General features: G+C 44.6%; 1 protein-coding gene across 1 annotated transcript; it reads right to left on the bottom strand.

Moving 5' to 3' along the window:
- Positions 1–723: 723 nt before the first annotated feature.
- LOC121836339 (monocarboxylate transporter 8-like) lies at positions 724–20,737 on the bottom strand. The gene is made up of 5 exons (XM_042291221.1): positions 20,617–20,737; positions 15,942–16,275; positions 6,279–6,555; positions 2,807–3,182; positions 724–1,581 (listed from the first exon to the last, which is right to left on the bottom strand). Exons 1-5 carry the CDS (start codon positions 20,735–20,737, stop codon positions 932–934), a joined length of 1,758 nt encoding a protein of 585 aa, XP_042147155.1. The 3' UTR covers positions 724–931.
- Between the last annotated feature and the right edge of the window lie 2,285 nt (positions 20,738–23,022).

Here is a 23,022-nt window from a genome sequence, read left to right as displayed (position 1 = left end):
CGTCGTCTTGGAAACGTGTCTTTGAGTAAAAGATTTACCCCGCGGACACCCAGACCTAGCCCCCAACAATAGCCTCCTCTGCTCAAGCTTTCAACAAACTGTGGCGCCCTCATTTTTTGTAGTTCAAGCTCACATGATTAGGCCTTGTACTACTTGTGGCGCCTTCGCTTTTTCCACTTTCTGTGTAGGGCTGAAAAACGGAAAGATATTTTCGAATTCAGAGATCGGCTAGATTTAATGCCGTAAGGCAATCGAAGGTGTCAGTGACATGCCACCACCAGCAGTGCGCGTCTTTAATCTCTGGGTGGCGACGTCAGAATATCTAGCGCCCCGACGCTTACTTTCCTTTATGTTTTGCTTTCTACATGAAAACGCGTGAAACGGCGTCTCTTGGCTCAGGCTCTTAGCTTCTTGGCTTTGACCTGTACTTCGATGGCGTTGGAATTCTTGTGGTTTATTTGTATTTTCCTCGTGATCACGTTGCGCAACAGGTTTCTACAGTGTGACGTTTTGAGATGCTCAAGTTTGTTCAACCCTATACCAGTAATAACAAGTCCCTTGTTGCAACGCGCTCTGGGCAACGCAGGAGGCCTATAGACAAAAGATGCCCCCGTACAAAAGAAAGACATTCACAAGCATAAGATGACAGCGTTGGTTCCACGTCAATGTTTCGACGTCGACTTAAACTGTTGACTCCCCCACCTTTATTACCCTGCTGGCCCACAACACTACAACACCACTAAACGCTAGAGAGAAGTGGCCTCAAACGTTCCTCTTCACTCCGCTTTATATTAGGATTTTCTCTCTCCCACTTTAACATTCGCACACACACATAAACATACACACAGACAGACACACATGCACACTCAAACAAACATTTCACACTGAAAGACTCTCGGTGAAGCCAGGAACCCAGCGAGCCATAAGCTCGTTACACGGTGCTGGTCACCTCCTCAATAGGCGTCATGGCGGACCTAAAGAGGAGAGGCTCGTGCGTGCACCGAGTCGCCTGTACTGTTCTGGGAGACACCACCGCTCGGTCCCTCGGCGCGCAGTTACACACGTTGTCCTCGCCACTTGGATCCACCATGTCCGCTAGCCCTTCCTCAGAAATGCAAGTGAGCAGCTCTGGTCGCTGGACAAAGTCAGCGATTTCATCGTCATAGTCTACGTCTAGGGCACTCCCGCCGGTCTCAGCTCCGGCCGGCTGGTCCAGGACGTCCACGGACGTGGCCCAGGACATGGTCCTCTGGTAGTGAGCAAGAGACCTGCGGCATGTGCACACGCAGGGCTGGTTCTTTCGCAGGTCTGCGTTGGGCATGACCACTGGATCGGCTTCGTAAGAGCCCTTGAGCCCGTCCGCCTGGTGCCGGTGAAAAAGAGGGCACTGTTGGTCCCCGCAGAAGGCTGGATGAGGCCGCTGATGGTTGTTATGGTGGTAGAGACAATGTGGATGTCCACAGAAGAAAGGCTCAGCCCTGGATGCGGGCAGTAGGAAGAGCGTCGTGGCGCCGGCCAACGTGCAAGCCGCCGAGAAGTAGAAGCCTGCTTTGGGGTCGTCTCGGCATTTGCTTATGTAGCCTGTAAGAAGTAAAAACACCATATCATGAATATTGCAACTTTTACTCTTACAAAGTCTCTTATTTATAAAGGCTGCACTGCATGAAACGAGTGTACTGCGCGGGTGGTGGAAAGATAAAAGGGAGAGGAAGATTCTAGAGGCATTCTTTAACAAAAGGAAAGGTGACAATTGCGTGAGCCCGCTTTCTATCTGTTTATTAAATAAAGAAATTAGTCTTTCTTGTTCGATTTTGCAGAAAGTGTCGCGTGGTTATCGATGTATGAGGGCATGCAGTTAGTATGCACAGAAGTGTTTGGGTGGGGCTGCGATAAATCAGTTGAAACAGCGACTTTCCAAGTTGTTCGCGTTCTCTACTTGTCCTCAACTCTCTTGAGGTTTTTAACTTTTTACCTGTGTCATTTACTGTCGGTATTGGATCTATCTAGGGCTCCGTGTTTGCGGGGTTTACGTTTTCCCATAGATTCGGGGTTTTCCGGTGTCACCTTTTGGTATTTGACAAAAACTTGGCGTGTATCGCGGAACACTTTAAAGAAAATAGGACGCGCGAAGGGAATTTCCCAAACTTCCAGGCACATGCACGTGACCCAAACACTTGGAAAACGACCCTGTGAAAACAGGGGAAAAAAATCTAGGTATGGTTTGCAAGAAAGAAGCAGCCTCCCGGAAAGCTCGGTAGACAATCTGTGCCGGATTACCACAAGATAAATATGTACATGAACATTTTCTTCCTAATAAGCGTGGGTATTTTGTTGTTCTTTTTTCATTCAATAAAAAATTTAATTCGGGGTTTATCGGTGCTCCCCTTTTTTTGATAAAACCGTGTCAGAGTTTAATTTTCGGGGTGTAAACCTAAAACACGCAACCCTAGGTATATCTCATAGAGTCTCATATTATGTGCCTTATTGTCGCTCCGCCTGAATATTTCATGTGAATCGTCATTTTCACAAGCAGGAAAGAATCATGGTTCAATATATTTTATCATTACGTTAATCCTGAAGATTCGATTTTTTTTTTCATCAGTCGGAACGATACGATTTAGCACCCGTTATTATAGAGTGCCAACTAAAGGTTGCCGCGACAATTAAAAAAAACGGCTATAAGCACCGGGAGCCTAAAAAAAGCAGGGCGTGGCTTCAAGCGTCTGGGCATGCGCAATGACGACAACAGCGCCTTCGCAGGGCCGTGACGTCAGAGAATAGAGTTGGTGCATAGATGAGAACTCACCGGTAACCGGGACCCCTACAAGGACAGGAAGGCACTGCACCCACTGGACAAATCCCCAGGCGCGGTTGAAGTGCCTGGCCCGAAGCCGCTCAAATACGAGCATCTTGAGCGCGTACGCCAAAGAGCCAGCGCTGATGCCATATGCACTGGCGAAGAGCACGTAGCCCGCGAAGCCCTGCAGCGCCTGCAACGACAGCAGCGAGAGTCCCGCGGCCAACAGGGACAGCTGACAGAGGCATCGGCGGCCGACGAGGCACTGTGACGGCTTCTGAAGCTGCAGCAGTCCCGCCAGACCCGAGCCAGCCGCGAAGGCAAGTCCCAGCAGCGCCTGCAGGACCCAAGCCCCTTCGACGCCTTCGTCTGTGCTTAGCGGAACCTACAGGAAGGACACTCATTAATAAGAACACCATCACGTCTCGTGTCTTTTTTCCGATTTTCACGGCTTTGTTCGCACTTTCTGAACGCTCAAGTCGTCTTGGATCTGAGGTAAAGCAACACGCCATCCACGTTACTTTGGCCCTAAAGAATCGCAATTTTGTAATCATTTTTTGGTATTCCCTGTGCTCATTAGGCTAGAACGTTCTCAAATAGTCGTTTCAAAGATCGTTGTTCCAAATGGTTTTATTAGTGGATTTGTTACATTTGTGGATTAGGGGCTCGTCAGAAACGCCTCAGCACAAAGTCTAACCGAGACACTGACTCGGCCAGCTTTCCATAGAATTCGTTTATTGAAACTTCAGTCACATTAAGGCCACTGCCGTCGCCTAATCTTGACCGGTAGTCATTTTATAAATTAATCGAATAAAAACACCGTGTGTTTCAAAGAACATATATGATGAACAATACGTAAATAAAGGTGGAGAGCGAGCGTCTTTGTAACTGCATTTCCAGAAAAATGACTCTATCTACAATTTGTTAGTTTAGCAGCTTCTTCCAGGTTATGAGGATTACGGGACAGTTTCGTTTCAAAAGGCCTCTGGAGTGAGCGCTGACATTTTTTTTAAAAAAAGCTGTTTTTTGTTGTTGTTTTTGTGTTTTTTTTTTCAAGTAAACGTACGTTGTCTACGACGGTTCCTAGTTTTTGCACAAGCAGGAAGTTTGTATTGGGTCTAGCGTTGCCCCTACGCTAAGCGGCATTTTTTTTCAGGCTGCGACAGAGGCGTTGCAAGCGAGCTTGGTGGTGATGTGATCGGGGTGCTTAGGTACGTCGATGATTACCTGGTGCTGTTCCGAAAAAGGGTTATGTTCATAGTAGAGGTTTTCTATTTATTGGGAGTATGTTAGAGATGTTTAAATCGCATTCCTGTGGGTTGAAATTCATGAGAGAAGACCCAGTAGATCGTTATTTACAGTTTCTAGATAACAAACTTCGCTTTTCGGATGGACATCTGTGCTGGGGTATAGCCCTAGAAGCAAAAAAAAAAGTGTTCTCTTTTTTGACTCCAGCCATTCTAAACTAATGAACGGGGGGATTGCGGTGGGCTGCCTTCTGGGTGCGCTGGTTAAGTCATGCTCACACTGTATACGCACTAGTTTTGTTTATCAAGCTACTATCGCTTTAGGACTGTGGCTACCCAGATGGCTTGCTGACTGGTGTGGCGAAAGGCCTGGCAAAAGGGCTTCGTGACCTGTGCATAGATGACAGAGAAAGGGCAAAAAGGAGACCCACGATTTTACCTTATGTGCATAAAGTCTCGCACAACCTCAAAAAAGTAGCGCAACGTCTCAGTGCCTGTGGTTTTTTCGACGCCTTCGAAGTTAGAGCGTCTTTGCGCTAAAGTCGACAGGAGTAGGGTTAATTGTCCTGTTTGCGGACATGTACAGTGCTAATCACACTTGTCTATAACGCGCGAGCGAGCGGCTTTCTCCGGGGAGCGCTAGACTGGTGGCATTTACGGAACTAAGCTAGTCACGTGGCGCAACATGGAACGGCCCGCTCGGGGGGTGTCCTGCCCACTCTATCAGCTTGATAAGCGATAAAAGTAAAGTGCTTTATGATATACTTTTTTTTTATGACAAAATTGTTGGTACGCCTTCATGCTTTAGTGTGTTTACTGTTCGAGCAATGAATGATGTTTGTAAAAAGCGTGCGAGCAGCCTTCCACGTTCGCCGCCAGCTGATAGAGTGGGCAGGACGACACCCCTCGAGCGGGCCGTTCCATGTTGCACCACGTGACTAGCTTAGTTTTCGCGAGTGCCACCAGTCTAGCGCTCCCCGGAGAAAGCCGCACGCTCGCGCTTTATAGACAAGTCTGATTAGCAGTGTACATGCCATGTGCTGTCGGCGTAGTTTACAACATTAAATTGTCCTGTGGAAATGTTTATGTCGGACAGACCGCCAAATATGTGAATAAGAGGTTAAGAGGGTATGCTCTACCGTGTCTATCATCGCCAGCAGGCAAATTGGCAGTACACTGTGATAGGTGCGGTTGCAAACCCGATCTTGATAAAACGAGTGTCTTGGGACGACACAGTCAACAGATGGCAAGAATTTTTAGAAGTCTTTTTATATTTTGAAGCAAAAAGATCAGTTCGCCTTCTATTCCATTATATGACAGAGAGTTGGCATTCTCGCAAAGGTCTGACACGTGCGGGGGGTGGTGATGTGATGTTTTTGATGATCTGCGATGCTTGTCGATTTGTGTTTTCTTCCAATACATGAGCTGAGAGTCAGCGTTCTGCTTTTACACTTCGTCTTCTTGTCCTCCGTTTTTGTTTTGCGCTATTTTACTTTTTTGTTAAACATGTACCCCCAACTCGGCCAACTTTCCACCATTTTGCATCTCAAGGGGCCATTTTGGCCGCCGATGGGCCCATTTCTCGATTGCAGGCTAGTCTCAAGTCCGAATAAGCATTGGTGCGTATGAAAATCGAGTACGAGGCGATGTTTATTTATGCTCCCGACTCCCGTGTCTCGCTTAGTCAATTACGACGCAAAAAGTTTCCAGCGAGCGGGGAAACACTACAGCCTTTCCGCAAATATACGGGCCTGATAATAACATCAGATGACATCTTCCTAAAGATTCTACTGTCAAATTCTCCGAACTGCTCTAAGCCGCGGTGACACCGCTAATACATTAAACAATAGACAGTCTGCAGACAGTAGAGAGTTTTAGGGAACCATTTCTGCGTATCCGATACGGTACAATGGGCCCTCAGGCACGAACTGCGCATGCGCTGCCACAAAAGACTCCCCTACGCACAGTTTGTACGGGAGTACCCATCGTACCGTATCGGATGTGGAAAAACAGTTTCCTAAAACTCTCTGGTGTCTTGGGCGTCCTTCTCCACCCCATAATGGTCTTGTCACATTGTTCATGCAAGAACTGTCTGGGGACATGTTCCAGACATGCATACGTACAAGGCTTCAAACAATGCTCGAGGCGCGCACAATTCTGTTATCAAACGCGCAGCAAATGCCGTGTCCTTCGTAGGGTGCCTAGGAGCAGTCTGACTGTGGCTTTTTACTCACGAGGTAAAAGAAGGGAGTGTAGACCCCGGCGGCGGCCAGCGCAGCGGACGTCATGACCACACGCAGCGTCCTGGTACGCAGGGCGGCGAAGTCGAAGAAGGGCGGTTTCTCGGTGGTTGGGTGTTTTTCCTTGATCTTGCGCTTCTGGTTCTTGAGGTGCACTATGGCCCTGCGCTGCGGATGGTACAGCGACGCCGACCGGTAAAACACGCCCAGCAGGAAGGCCAGGGACGCCAGACCCGTGGCCGCCTGCAGCCCGTGCCGCCATCCCAGAGAACTGAAACGGGCGAGGATCGTAAATACGTACACAGTTGGTCTAGGGTGTACGCCAAAACTTCAGGCTCGAAGGCCACAATTTTAGCCTAAAGGGACTTTCTGGAGCGGGCGCCTGCACTATTCCCCAAGCCGGACCGCAGACGACGCTGTACAATCCGATGCAGCCAATCAAGCAGTGACAAAAGTGCATCGTCATGGCGCTCGTCGTCTTTGTGCCTTGTTTATAATAATAAGAAAAAGAAGAAGAAGAGGAAGAAGAAGAATGCTATCACCAACTAAACCAATCACCCACAGTAAATTCGCCGGGATCCAGCGCTTTTTATTGTGCGTGTTTGTTTTGGGCGGTTATAGCAAAAGACAACCACAAGAACAAAGGATCGCCGTAACGATGCCCTTTTTTAGGCGCGGCTCAATTGGCTGCATCAGGTTGTAGCGTCGGGTGCGGTCCAACTCAAGGCTGAACGGTGCGCGTTAATTCCTCCTGTTTTAACGGGTCGTTGGCATATTGCGAAGGAAATCATCGGTCAACGTATTCTGAAATGAAATAAGCATCCAGTTGTTGTTTTTTCTGGGGGTTTTATGGTTGCCCGTGGTCCAGCAAGAAAAGGCACGAAGTCTGAGCCATAATTGGCCATCCTGGAGACTGCCTGAAAATGTTGCTGCTACGCTGATTCGTGTAGTATATACTTGCATGATAACAATTTCCCAGAAAAGAAGAAATGAAGTGCGGAAGGTGAAGTTTAAAATATTTATAGCGCGATGCTAAGGGAGGGCGTTTCGATTGTATTTCTTTAGGATGCATTGGTTGAGAAGCATCACGAAACTGACAAAACACTGGAATGGGGTAACCACGAACACCTTGAGACATGGGCCTGAAAGCACCACTTGGATTCGCATCCAGATGTAAATTGCGGATTTTTTCGTATTACCGTAATTTCCAGGTACATAGTCAGCATGGGTCAATTTAGGCCAAACAAAAAATTTTGACTAGATATTTCGTAACCGGTGCGTAGACGCCACGCAACGCATGGTCCCCCTGGTGCTTTAGTTGACAGGAAAATATTCTCATACACCGCGCACCTTGACAAATGTCTGCTTTTATAGCTCCCATAGAAGCTAGTGTTCTACATAAATTATTATAACATAGTCTTTCATTAAGAAAATTCGTCACGTCTGGTCATAATGAACGATCCTGAAGAACAATATTCCTGTATATTCCGCATGTGTAGATAGTCCGCACAGCCTAACATTTGAACGTTTAAACATGTATAGTCCGCGAAATATAGCCCAGAAAATGCGGTATGAATTGTGCACTAGAGCACTAACATCGAGATAGTCCTATCACTGCTCGTAATAAAAGGATAAAAAAAAAAAACTTCAAAATAAGATTGCTTTTTACTTTCTCGCAGCTTTAATTTTATGTTCCGGTAAAAGCACGTTCTTTTTTTTTTCTTTTTTTTTGTCATTTGTGGTGGTTTTACCGCACCACACGTGATTGACTCTCGGCACGGTCTGCATGAGAATAGACGCGTGAATTGTTTTTCCACGATGTAGGCTTCCAAGTTTCACGGGAAATGTTTCAAAATGCGGTGTTCTCTGACGGAACGTGTGGTTTTGGAAAGTGAATTTTTTTTTTTTTTTTTTAAATCAGCCACCCCCATGCATTTTGTTCGCGTGTTTCCACTCCACGTCATTTTGTATGCTGTCACTGTACGACATCAATGTTTGTTCAGTTTATGTTTGAAATGAAAACATGATCATAAAGACGCCATTCACTGGCGTCGCAGTTGATCCTGCTGTCCAAAAAAAGGTGATGCAATTTTCGAGCTTCGTGCGTGATTTTGAAACCTACCACGCGGCCGCTGAAACAAAATTTCCCTCACATGTCTCCAGCGGGAAATGCAAATTCAATCTCAGATTTCGATTGGAGCTTTCATCTATAGGCATAAAAATCAGCTTACTTTCACCGAACGTGACTTTTGAAACGCAGGGCGTAACCGCGTTTCTACAACACACGTCGTCTGCCACTACTGAGGCGACGTGCTCCAAAGGTAAACAAAGATTAGCGTTATCGGCTCCATCGCCATTGCACTGCATCGCTGCATGGCTGAAACAACGAATCAGGCTGTGGCTTTTTTTCCGGGCTCCCAAAGGAGCAAACTATAGCGCTGCGGCGCGACACGTGCGTGCGATGCACGTGACCCAACTACAGAGATTAAGCAGTTCTAGAGTAAAGGGGCCCCAACGCTTCGCGCCCTCCTAGAGCCACTAAATGATCCACGCTTAGAGTATTGTAACTCATTTCCCAAAAATTGTTGTGGGCGCCGCCATCTTTGCGCTCGGTGAAAAGCACACGAAACTGCCGATCTTCATGATTCAAAACTGCGACTTCCTCAGCTTTAGATTCGATGTTAGGAAGCTCGTGTAATATTGCTTTGCTCTGTCGCAAACTGTATAAACATTTGCGGATGACGGAAACACGCTCCTTGTGATTTTAGACAACACTTCATATAACTGTCAATCATGATTTTAAGCCCTACGGTGGGTAAGTGTCGTTACTCCGAAGCGTAGCTTATTTAGTGGCACTAGGGTGCCCCCACATAGCTTGGGGTGGCGCACTAAAGATGCGCAGGACTTATATGTTTGCGCACTGTGACGCCCTAAACTGTTTGGGGTACCCAAAGCTTTAGGGACCCCTTATTCTAAACCGCTCTTTTAGCGGCCATTGATCAACACCGGGTCAGTCGCTGATGTGCTCTCTGGGTGAAAAGGAGAAGAAAAACAAAAAGGGTGGGGGAAGATTTCATCGGCGACTGTTCGCGGAAGATCAGGGCCCAGGTAGCACAGTGTTTTGGGTCAAAGTTCGGTCTTTGTCGCGAAACTTGGGACCTTAAAAAGCTTCAAGAAGCAGTGGCACAGCCAATTTCGATCTTCTTTGACCAAAGGTATCTTGACCCTAATTCGCCAGCAAACGCTCAAGTTAGGCTTCACTGCGAGTAGTTAAGCTGTCATCTGATACCTCTGGGCCTAAATCGCCGAGAAAGTGCCACAGTTAGGCTTCCCTTTTGCATTTGTTTGGTTTTCATGTGGCGACTTTGGGCCTGAATGACCAAACAAGTGCCAGACTTAGCCTCCGCTGCTGGTATATACAGTGCAACCCACTTATAAAAATAATAAGAACGCCCGAAGTTTAAATCGCTATAACCGATTATCGTTGTATCTGAACTAGGAACTGATCATTTCCAGCCTAGAAACTCTAAAAACTGATCGTTATAAGCGGTACGCCGTTATATGTGATATCGTTATAAGTGGTAGTTTTGCTGTCATCCGAAATCGTTGGTTTAAGGCTGGCACTTTGTCAATTATGTAGCGTGCCACAGAAAGGTAGTAGAAACGCCAAAGAAGACTGCCCGTGCACTAACTAACGCCTTGATGCAAAACCGCATTAGACCCCAGTTTGGCCCCTGGGATTGCCGAGGTTGTGCCAAGATTGGCGTTCCCCTGTCCTACTGCCTGGGGGTCATATCCCAGCGATACATGTGAAGTGCTGCTTATTGAGACCATGCGATCTCGAAAAGCTGCACTGTGTCACGATATGTCCTAGAATTTAAAAAAAAAAGCCTTAATTATGCATTTTAGCCCAATTTTGGTTTAAACCTCGTTCAGACGATTTGGCATGCAGGCCAAAAAATCGCAAAGAACTTTTGCAGCCCACCTTGTCCGCGAAAAGACATGTGCATAGCGCAACAATATTAACGCACGCAAGCAATCCCCGTTTCTTTTTTTTTTAAATTCAATTGTTCTTTTTAAACAATTATCGGAGTGGAAAGTTCTCATTCGGACCACTAACGTAGGTGGTAACTATTTTTTTTTTGTGCCTCCCAAAGTCAAACGCAAAACCCTCAAAGCGCAAAACCTTCAAACGCAAAACCTTCAAACCCTCTCAAAGTCAAACGCAAAAAAGTGCCGAATTCGTGTGTTCGTGTTAACATTGTCGCGCAGTGTACAAATAATAGTTCGTTTCGGTGCCGTTTACAGGCAATTGGTGGACCAAATCTCATCTTATTTTTCAACGAGTCCCGATAAATTACTGGAATTGTAAAAAGCGGCACGTTGTTGAAACGTCTAGGGTGGCACTCATAATAATAATAATAATAATTTTAAAAAAAATTCTGCTGCTGTTACTTCGTTTCATTCCGTTGTATTAATTCGTGAATATCAAATATTTGCTTTTTTATTTTGGATTTAAAATAGCTCATGAGTTCACAGAATGTAATTAAACAAAAATAGCCTGCGTTCCCACGCCGCTACGTCGAAAAAGCCCCCCCCCCCCCCCCCCCGCTTTTTTGTGAACCACACACAATAGTTCAGATGCGCACCAGAAAACTCTGCCTGTAAATATTGTAACCTTACTATAATTCGCGCCAAGTGTTTTGTCAGCAGCTAGTCCCTGCCCCTAAAATTAATGCGCTGACCTTTCTTGCAATATAGCACTTTAAAGCAGTAGGGGGTAGACTACACTGATATAAACCGCAGGTTTAGACTCTTTAATACACTGTTAGCAAGTGCCGTGTATTTGGTGAATATTTGGGGTGAAAAACACGCTATTTACACAAATTACCATAAATTTACACGATGAGTAACGGATAATACGTTCAGATATCATGCGAGGTTGTAAAAAACGTGTTTTGGTTCGGTCATACACGCATAACCGTGTAGCCGACCTCGATAACACGCATCGCCTCCGGCGACGACCGCGGCATTGCCGGCTATCGAAGCACCGGAATGCTTGGGCACACACTTAGAAAGGACCGTCGAGACAAATGCCGCGGAAAGAAACATGTCTCGGAAACAGATATGCACCAAAAGGAATTACGCCATGTCGCGGGACGTTGGCGAAACCCGCGCTTACCGTGGCTCGCCGCCATTTTCTGGTCGATGGCAATGCGGCTTCCCTCATGTCGCCCATGTTTGCATTTAGTTTAGGGCTCTTGATAATAGTTTCTTACACACCACAAATAAAGTCATGGGTCCAATTATTCGTTCAAAACAGTTAAAATGAATATAAAAAGCGTGTCTTCGATGTGAACACGTGACATTGCAGTTGGTTTCGTTTTTGCTTCAACCTTCAACTGCTTCAACTGCAAGCGATCTGGCCGATCTGGCCATGGCGCACGCGCAACGTCGATGTACGGTGGAAGCAAGAGCCGGTTGGCTTTCGTTCTTTTTGTTTGACCGGAGAAATTTCTGGCAGCCGCTATTGTTTTGGTTTGACGGGACGCGAGAAGCTTCGCATAGAGCTTCGCAGTTTGCGAGCACATAGTGAAGACGTGACCGGAGAAGTGCCCCTGTGATGTTCCTGGAAGACGGAAAGTACCATTCGTCGTGTGTGCTTTGAAAGCGAGGGGAGTCACAGGGTCCACGAGTGCGCAACCACAAGCCCAGGTTCACGACAGCGCTGCGTTCTTCGGCGATCTCGTTCTGTTTGGGGCAACACGGCGATGCGAGAAAGGGCCGAAACATCCGTGGTGTGTGGTGCAGTGCTTGTAGGTAGAAACCCGCACTAACGCGGAGCTCATATTGGTTGTTGTGGGGTTGCGTTTGACGGGTTTAGCCCCGTCGTCGTCAGCTGATCCGGTCCAGCTGGTCGGGGAGGACGCAGCGAGCGTTCTTAAAAGTAAATCTTCCTTCGTTCCGTTTAAAAATGTGGAAGATTCCCGACGCATACCGTGAGTAAAATGCTGCGGACGTTTTCAACAAAATTACGTCGTTTTAATTGAACAAGGGGCTTCGGATAGTTTCCCTAAATCTGCCGTTTCTATGCTTCGTGTCGTTAGACTGCATTTGCACAGCGACGTGTTCGCACAGCGACGCACACCGCTCGAGTAGATGATTCGGTCCCGCAAACGACCGGTTATACAGAATTTCAGGGAAACTTAAGTCACCACCGATGTTTTCCTGTAAATCTCGTGTGACTCGTGTGAGTTTGTTGCGCTCATCATGCGGTGTGAATAAACTAGGGCAAGATTTTCTACCTGCCCACAGATGCATGAACTGAGACCAATTTTTTACGTAGAGAACATAGTGGTTTTTCTTTACATTGGGAAGAGGCCCCAATTTGTCTCTTTTCCCTCTGGCACTGCCCCAAGTTTCAAGTTGCAGTTTCAGTAGACATACCTACTAACAGGTACAAACTGCTCTAAAGCAGGTAAAAGACTGGGAAGTCAGGACGGTGCGGACACCGTGTTTTGCGCTTCTCGCAAGGTGACTGATGCTTTTGCGAGGTATGCGGAATATGCAAACGATTTTGTTATGCCCTTCGTTTGCGTCTCCAGAAAAAAGAATAAGATTATTTACAAATTTAGGCGCAATCACAAGCCAAGATTTACGATAACAGTGCGTTCGCTTCGGTGGTCCGTGTAGTGGTATTATACGCTGTTTTCTGCAACACCGCGTCATGACGAAGAGCTGGAACGGTCACGGTCTGTGCTGGGCTAGCGGTTGACAGAAACCCGCATCGCCCGCATCGGTACCGAGTGCACTTGGGCTGTTGATGCTCGAGCCTTTCATACGCGGCTTGTCGCCAGCTGATCCTGCTGCTCGACGGTGAGGAAGCGGCGAGTGTGACCTCTGAAGTAAATGTAAATCCTCGTTCATCCAGTTATCCAGTATCAAAGTGTGGAAGATGTCCAACGTGTACTGAGGGCGGGAACTACGAGCGTTTTGCCTTGCTTTTATAACCGAAACCAGTGCAGCGAGATAATTGCCTTGCGTACTCCAAAATGACGCAAGCAATAAGTTTCAACAGGTCGATTACGTCACCGCGGATGTAGGCGAGACTGTGCACTGTTTAAACGCTTGCAGTATCCACGAGTGCTACCAGAAAAACGACGTCAACAGAGAAGGAGCTCGCGATTTTAGCATAATGCAGTGCCACGGGCTCGTGAATTTTCATTGTGGCTATATAGAAATATTAAAAAAAAAAAAAAAAAAAAACGCATCAGCGCCACATTAATGATCACGAATAACACCGGTCACAAACTCCCAAGCCTCACCGCTTCGCTCGACACCAACACGACATACGACAACAATCTGCATCAAAACGCCCCAAAAGTGAAGGCGTCTGCTCCCGTACGCGTACTACAATTAGCGGAAGTGAAGTGTTGGGCGGATGTCCTTCACAATAATATGTATAAAAAATGCCTTGCGCAAGTATAATTTCCATTGATTATTGAATACGTACTGATAAAATCCCAATCATTTGTTTTTCTATCTGATTCAAGCGAGTCGGACTGCTCATAACACTGGTCGAGCATGAAAATAACAAAAATTTGAACTTGTTCATGGCTGGTTTAAGATTTATTGTTAGTACATCGTTGTTTTTCGCAAAGGACTAATTTTACAGATTTTGCTTCCATACTTTTTAAATGCAAACAGTTCTTACATACGGCTGTCCATTGAGCCGTGTTTTGTGTCTTCTTCTATAAATCGGTAACGATCAGCGACCAAAGAGCTCACCCGTACATGTCAAGCATATATACGCCGCGGGGAGAGTCCGTTGTTAGTAGGAAGTGTCGGACGTAGTGTCGGTGTTGTATTTGTGTATGTGTCGCTGCTGTGTCCTACGTGGTGCTCGTGTTGTCTGTGATATATGAGAGTAGCAGTCTACTCGTGATAGTTCCCAGCGTATTAACCGACTCCTGCTCTTTATTTTTTCATCGGTTGCTAGAAATCGCACTAGGTGGCGCAAGTTACCGCCCGATTACAAGAGTTTGCTTGAGCTATTTATCCATGTAAGTTCAATATTCGTTTTTTTTTTGTTTTTGTCTAGCGGTTTTGTCGTAGCTGCCGACGCCACCGACCGCCGACGATGCACGTAGGTACCTTTGCACGTAGCTACGTCCGCCGCTCGGAGACTGTTTACTGTGCATAAAAGACATCGAACGAGAACGAACGCGTCCTGCATGCTTTCAGTTCGGCTGAAAGGCGCGGCTGGCTGGGCTCGTCCCTCGCCTGTTCTCGGCTGCTGGCCGCCATGTTTCATAAGGAACACTTTGAACCGTGCTTCTCGGAAGGCAAACACGGTGTAGCGTGTTAACTTTACACAGCAGCTCATGTGTAGACGAAAAACACAGATGGCTCCGTGTAAAACGAACACGTTTCGACGTGTCCGCTATGGGACAACGGTTTACACGTCTGGGCGTGTTATTTTTGCTAACAGTGTATTCTGAAAAAAACGCGGCCGCTTTTTTTTTAATTTCATTATTTTAGATTAACTTTTCGTTTCGTTATCTGGTTTCTCTTAACGTCCTACTAAGACGTCAACGCACGTGATTGATGAAGGATAAGCTAGGACATAAAGAAATACGTAGGACGCACGTGGGTCGTATATGGTCAAGGGGCGGCTCTAGAGAGCATGCCTCTAGACAAGCTAAGCAAAATATGAACCGAAAATTATAAATCACAATTAAGCTGAGACATCACCGCAATAACACCATTTCTCTGCAGAGAACGGCCGCACGTTTAAATCATAACTTGGACGATACTACGGGGGCCTGTAAAGGGGATTTCCTATCGCTTCTCCTTACTCATATAAGAACTGTCGTCCTCATTCCTTTTTATTTTACAAAAATTATGGGGCCGCCATTACAGTCACGCTACATTTCTCTACCGGCCAATAGTACGTAGGTGTTATTCCATTAGATGGCCACTATTTTTTGAGAAAGAACTATTTTGATATTTTATGTTAAAATGCGCATATTATACCGCTCACGCACTTCACCGGTATATTATACAGACTCAAAAACACCTGTTCTGTGGCGCGAGCATGTTTCTTTAGAAAACAATGCAAGGCTCTTCAGGCGCGCTCTAGATAGCTCAAGAATATGGGGACTCACATAATTCAACTGGGCCCGCGAGTATCTAGCTTTTAAAGTGTCTAAATGAACCGCATTTAAAACGACTATGCTCGTTGGCACATCAAGAAAAAAAGGTCGCTTTGCGCATCATTTATGCGCTATGCGAAGTAGTTCTCGCAAGATTTGGTTGTCAAAGAAAAACGTTATGAATTTGGCGTTTGAAACGTGTACCTCTTGATAAAATAACAAAACGCTAATCTAAGATGCACCTTCATGTGTCTTACTTCAACACAGGAAGGAAGAATTAGTTAAGTCCCGGGAAGAGGGAAGAGCTATGGTTCTCGCGATGAATATGTATGCGGGCTAGTTAAATGCTCCAAAAGCGGTAGTCTTTATGTTTGGAAAAAGAAAAAAAATTGCTTCGCACCTTATATATTGCGTATACATTATTTCCCACCTCAAGAACTTCGTCGCAATTTTTTCTTCCGAAAGCATTACACTAGTTTTATACACCCTAGAAAGAACTGACCCGAGCAAGGCGTGCAAGATGCAGGCGAGCGCTGCGACCCCGAGGCCCGCTCCGGCGCTGGCCGCCACCTCGACGCAGTGTCGCCGTCGCTTAAAGTACTGGGCCAGGACGAGCTGCGCGGCGTCCCTGGCCATGCCCAGTCCCACCGCGAGCACGAGGCCATAGCTGAACAGAGCCTGGTGGAACTGCGACGCGAAGGATGTGAACAGGCAGCCCAGGGCGGCCACCAGGCCACCCAGCACGGCCGTGAGGCGGGTGCTCTTGCGACGGCACCAGGCCACCACCACGGGCGAGATGAAGAACGACGAACACAGGGACAGCGAACCCAGCCACGCTGCAGAGACGAAAGACAGGGCTGCGTCAGTTCAAATATCCGTATATTTCTTCTTTTTTTTTTTTTTTGTAGCTCACAATGTGTTGTAGGGCTGGGTTTAATGAGAAAAGCGACACGTTATGCGCGACGGTTCCGTTCGACCATTACGCCGGACCGATGCACAGGTCAAGGTCTTGTAAGCAACGGAGCACCAAAGGGCAAAATGGCTTATATGACCGTGAAGTCAGGGTACCACATTACATCCTTACGTCCCGTTATACCATACCTTCATGTGACATTATGACGTACCTGACAAACAGCACATGATCAGCTCATTTGCAACACATTCAGAGCGAATTTATCGGATGAAATCAATGAATGCTCAAAACTAACTCAAAAAAGGCAAAAAAAAAAAAAAAAAGCTTCATTGCACTCTCGCAGCGGAAATGCAACCGGAAGGCCCGATTTTGGGTGTGCGTCCAAGTTGCCGGAATAAAAGCAACCAGCGCATCTCGATGTTGCACCGATTGCTTGCCTCTCGGCTCACTTTTTAGCGTCGGGCACAGCTAAGCGCTTTAACCCGTTCGGTAGGTTGTACGCACTTCTGTTCTGAGCAAAACACGGAGTTAAACTCTGTTGTACTGAAAATTTTTGTTTCAATTGGCCAAGACGTGAGCTCCCGTGAGGCACGACGTATTGCCGCAGTCCGCAGGATATGCGTATGTATAACGTACCAGACACGTCAAAACGACCGACGTATTGTAGGACGCGTCGGAAAGGTGGTAGAAACGGGACATCCGAGATTTATGGCGAGCAAAGCGATTTATGAGGTTATTACTTTCCTTCGCGGAGGTGTTTATAATTCAAGCACGTGCATTCTCGAAGGTCAACGCTGAATTCGTCAATGTGAATCCTTTCAGATTTGGCCTTTTCTTGGACACGTCGAACAACCCATCGGACGCTCTTGCTGGGCACGTGTCTGGCGTTTTAATGTTGGTTTATTTAACGTAAATGCCTCACACCATCCGATAATAAAACTATATCCTCATGTACTTAGTTCTTAGGAACATAAACTGGGAACGATTCTAGTTTCACTCCCGACCTGCTAGATTTCGCAGCGTGCACTTTGGTGCAAATATTTCAATTTTATTCAAATATATTGAACTTATTTGACGAAGTTCAGAAGAGCACAGGAGTGGTGCACTGACAAAGTTTTATCCGGTAGCTACAACGTAGGTGTGAGTCTAAAGCTAACATTTCTAAACGGCGTTTATGCGTGCAAATAGTAATTTCATGTGAAACAAACCGTACGCAATTAAAAAAGGTGGATGGTTATTGAGATCAATGAATGTAGGACAAAATGTATACGACAACCTGACAAAGCCACGGGCAAAAAGGCTGTCTGGGTATTTGAAGTTTCGTATCTAAGAGATCTTCTACACATGTCCCATTACCTAAAATTTCAGTCATTCAGGTCTTTCATAAAAAGGGGGAAATACGGCCGTACTTTTGACTTTGTACCTGAAGCCAGCGAAGAGGCTTGGTAAACTAAATATTACTAATGAATTAAGTATGTATCCTAATACATCTATACGATAAATGGTACATCAAATAATTCACTTCGCAGTATCGTAAAAGTTAGAAATTACATAACAGCCTTGATTTCGGTCGCACCTCAAATATTGGTTAATAAAGGATTTATTATTATTATTATTATTATTATTATTATTCTCTTAGCTCGGCGTCCTGCTCGGTTGAGAGAATTAAAATATAATGTCATGTGAACGACTGATCTGTCCCGCCTACTTCATATAATCACCAGTCTATGGAACTACCATAGGGAGGCATTGCATTGCTTTCTATTTCAGGTAAAAGTTAAGAACCCACGTTTAACCATCAAATTCCTTTTTATATCAGTTTATGACATACATTAGTAAACGTGTTGATATAAAGGCCTATGGGTCAGTTTGTAAACTAATAAAATAAACGTTTCATTTTTATACTTTTTGGTGGCTATAATGTTCAAGAACCCCATATATCGTGTGCAGTATGTTACAAAAATACTCAAAAAGTACGATTGGCTTAAGACTATTGCGGTAGTGTATTAATGGGCTTTATGGTTTCGGTGGCATGCATGAAACTTTATTTGAGCTTAAATTCTACAAAACAACCTCAGAATAACAGATCTGTAACAACTTTAGGAAAAAAAAAATTATAACATTGGAAATTCTAGATTTTCTAGGTTCCCTCAACTTATCTTTAAAAAATAGGTCGAACAAAACACTCAGCTGAAAAATAACAACACGACATTGTGTTTTTCGGAAGAACGCCACAAAACACTAAAACCTTCGTCCCGGAGCCTGCTGATTAGGTAAACAGAATTACCAGAATCACCCTTAGCCACGATGTCTCGTCAGCACCTTACTTCCATCCTCGCGGGCATTTCGTCCAAACGGAAAACACACACAAAAAAAAAGCCGCACACTTGTGTACACGGCTAATGCTTGAATACGGATGCTGACGACAACAGTTAGCAATTCATCGTTAGCGTTAATACCAAAGGACACTAAAGCCAACCGTCACTCCCCTTAGCTATCACTCCAAGCCTGTTCCTCTAATGTACCTAGTTGTGGAAACAAAATCAAACGAGAAAGTGTAGCCCGTGCTGTTCCACCGGTACTCTCAAACTCATTTCCCTTTCCCATCCTAACCCATCTGCGCTATGAGGAGCTAGCGCGATTAGCTTGTTCCCCAAAACCGCCTCCCTAACTGACACTTCTCCCCAAGTGCTCAGTGTGTGTGGTGAAGCCGTACTCAGGAGAATTCCGTCGCCCACTCCGAAGACGGTAAATTCCTCCTCCCCTTTTATTTGACAGTGTACCGCGGAGGACGCTTCAAGGCGTCGTAACCAATCCGATGTCTTTTGAGCGTCACGTGACCTTCAAAAAGGTCGCAGCGACACGCGAGGCGCATAGTGACGGGAGAAGTTTAGAGTGCTGGATTGGCTTTGATGGCTCCTTGTGCCCATTGCTGCTCAGAGTAAGGTGAAACGCAGTATACTGAATGTTTCTCCGAACTCTTAGTGGGGATGCATTACATTCTTCAACGGTTAAAAGGATTCGCTATATGACTCGCTATAACTAGGTTCTAGGCATTCTGAACGTCAAACACCAACACGTGAACAGAGGCATACCAGTTGAAAAAACAAGCATATCTAGCCTTTTCGGTTTTTCGTAATCTTGACTTCTTTTTTTTTTCTTGCCTAAGCCTTTCATATAATTTTAACAACGTAATCTAATTATGTCATTATTATATAACCCAAGCATAACAGTGCATGATTGGAAAAGAGATTAGCCATGTCGGTATAGTTGGCTTGACCGGCTCGGCGGTTAGATTGAAGCATGTATCATGTTTTCCCTCGCTGTCAAGGATCGGCCACCGCTAAAGTTATGAGCAGACTAATCTTTATAGGTAGCGTAAAATTAGTTTTATCTCTTGGCTCGCCATACACGCTCCTGACAGTTTAATGTGCAAAAACTCGTACCGATCATGCCATGCCAAGAAGTCGTTGGAGCGCTTGTATGTAGCTCTATTACCATTGTCCCTGTGGGAATATACTATAATATTTTTGGATGGTAACAAAAACCTCGCGATCACGTTGCCAATGTTGTCTTCTTCGTTTGTTTGTTTGTTTGACGTTTAGGCTAGCTGAGAGTTTGGGGAAAGACACGAAGAATCATTAGATAATTTTCATTATTCGCACTAACATAAGACCGACAAAATCTTCACGCGGAATATGCTGACAGCACTGAACTGTGACCTGATCGTAAGGGAGGTATTTACTTGATATATTTGCCCAATGCCTGCGGTGTTCAGGGTCTTTCTTACAATAAGATAAAAACTTAGCACATATAAATTAAGCAAAGGCCATTTTTTATCAGATGCTATCTGTAGTCGCTAATATCTTAAAGGCGTGGCAAATTTTGAACATACTATTATTGCTTCAAAGCCACTGAGAATGCGATATTAGCGGACAAGAACGCAAAAATAAAATTGCAACGCAAAATACGGGAAAATTATAAGCCCGGCTCTCCGCTTTATGAGCTTTCACCGACCACTGAAAACAAGGGTGTATTAATACGTTTAATTCTAAAATGCTAATTTTAAAAGGTTAGTCACCTAACAAGCCTGCGTTGTATTTCATAACTAAAACACTAAATGGGACAAGGATATATATATATGAAAAGCCCCAGAATAACAGACAACTCTGCATTCACAGGCAGCTTTTCGGTTTCAAAGTTGAGTCTCGTAACAAGGTAAATGCCGTTTCAATATATTGTTAAATATATTGTCTTGGCTTACTTAAGCTGAACGAGTAGTCATTCGATTTGAATATTGCTGCTATGTTTATTGCTTTAACCCAGTAGAAAGAGGGCTCAATTTTCGATGTTAGCAACGCAAACAGTTTTCCTAATGGAGGCATTACTATAACCCTAATTCTTTCTAGGTTCGCACTACCAGACGTTTACGAACAAGTAGTGACATATTATTCCCTACGTGATATGTCTAAACAAACATAATTCGTGCGGTGTGCGTCATGGTCAACGACGTAAAGGTTAGGTTGCCTTTCCAATTCAGACGAAATGATCTTGTATAAAAAAGGAAAACATAACTTAGGAAAGAGAAAAATTGAGATAAATAACAATAGAAAGGTGGCGAGTGAGGAGCCTTTAAGTTTCTGTCGCACACCACCACACCGTCGTAGCAATGTCGTAACTTGTGATGAAGATAAGTTAGGGCGATGCACTGGATTCTGCGCGCCCGTGAGAACAAGCGACGTTATAAAACTATAAACGTTGGATAGCTTATAAAAGTATAAGCTATCCAACGTCCCTTCTTAGTCGAACATAAAGCGAATTGTGCGCACCCCAGTAAAAGTGTCATTGAAAGTACGTTTGTTTGTCTTTATGTTTATGGATGTACCAATTCTCTGAGGTTCGTGGATACTTGTCGTTCAAGAATGATAAACACACGGGGCATTGTCCCGTTCGCAAAGTGCATAAATGAGTAAACGTTAAACACGTCAATGCCGTTAAAAACACACTGGCATGAGACGTATATTTGCACATTGATCCTAAACCAGTTTACTTAAGCTGTGATAAAATTTAACAAAACTTGCCTAAAGTTCCTAATTTCTTTGAGGGCAAAACGGAACATTAATTTTAATATTAAGTGTGAGCGTCGCCATACCTGAGTTATAAAACTATAAACATACTATTCGATCTAGACTCTTTACGAAGAAGTCGGCCGAAGCTAACACGTCACACACTTCAGCTACTATTCGAAGCTTACGACTACTGTGATATACATGTTTTCACATATTAACGTCATTAACGAGGTTTCTAAGAGGACAAATGTAATATCGAGAGACAATTAAACAGCCATAAACCAATCATTAACTAAGAAACATCTAAAAAAATCGCTCGAAGGGCGAAAAGTGGTAGCATATACGTATTGCCTAAAGTCGTCTCTAGTTATTCATATATAGTTTCCTGTATCCAGAAAAGGCTATATCACAACAATGATGTTAGGGTATATGACAGAGGATAAATTCTTACCGGGGTATTTTTATTACTCTAGATATTTTCCAATTGATTCTTGATAGATTGATTTTTATTTTCCTGCTCCTTTTAAATTACTTGCAGTACCGAGTAGTATTGCTACATTTCATAAAGAAACGTAATTTTATATCATTTTTTTTGTCGAAGGGCTTCTACTCTTTCTCAATAAAGATGCGTCATGCTCTTTAGTCTTTGTATGAAATGGGATTTATATAGTTTCGTGGCTTTTCATTGAACAAGTACAAAATAGTTTAATCTGGAGTTCTTTCAAGTCTAAATACACAAAATAATTTTATGTATTAAGCAGCTCCTGAAATCATAGAGTTTCCGTCAATAACAAAAAAACATAGACCGAGATCGAGAGGGTCAAATATCAAATTTTAGGCGTCATGTTTTCGAAAATACGCGTCCTACTCACAGTAATAGATATCCAAACTTGAAAAAAAAAAAAAAAAGTATCATGTAGCTATCGGTCGCTGAGAGCACTACCACAAAATATTTGACGGTCGTTAAAAAGTTGACGCAGAGTTTAGGGAGAAAACATATCGTAATATTACGTTTCAGCGCAATCAACGATGCAACAGTGCACCTTCCTATCAGTTTTCTTTCTAGAAACAAACCAAAAGAGACGCTACGACGGGTTTCCTTCTACCGACATTCGCAGTTCGTAAGCATGCCAAAATTCTTCACCCCTCACAAAGTTGACAGTCATGGCAACGAACCTAGTCTAACCTTCGTTGTTTTCTAATCTCACTTCCTCCCACATTCTTTCTCGATTTCTTCCCCTTTATTTCTTTTTTTGTTTCTGTCTCTTTTGAGCAATGTATTGCGATTATGTTAGTTTTCGCAGAATAAGGTTCTCGCGCAATTTACCCTGCACGTCGTTTTGCTAAGTGCTGTACTGGGTCTACTTTGTAGCACCTACTGAAGCACGAAGTTTGAGAAAATGAAGCTTCAATATTCTTTGTTTTGTTACTGAAGCAGCATATAGTGTTTTCGCCACATTGCGTTTAATTTTGTTTTACTGGGACAATAATTTTATGTACCATCCATTTAGAAAAATGATAAATGATTTGTTTTTATTCTGAATAAATAAAATTAAACGCAAACAAAAAACACTGGTAGATGTGATAGACACACAAACACA

Source organism: Ixodes scapularis, unplaced genomic scaffold (assembly GCF_016920785.2).
Source record: "Ixodes scapularis isolate PalLabHiFi unplaced genomic scaffold, ASM1692078v2 PGA_scaffold2__306_contigs__length_199485367, whole genome shotgun sequence".
Taxonomy (NCBI): Eukaryota; Metazoa; Arthropoda; class Arachnida; order Ixodida; family Ixodidae; genus Ixodes; species Ixodes scapularis.
This window is presented reverse-complemented; position numbering and strand designations above follow the sequence as displayed.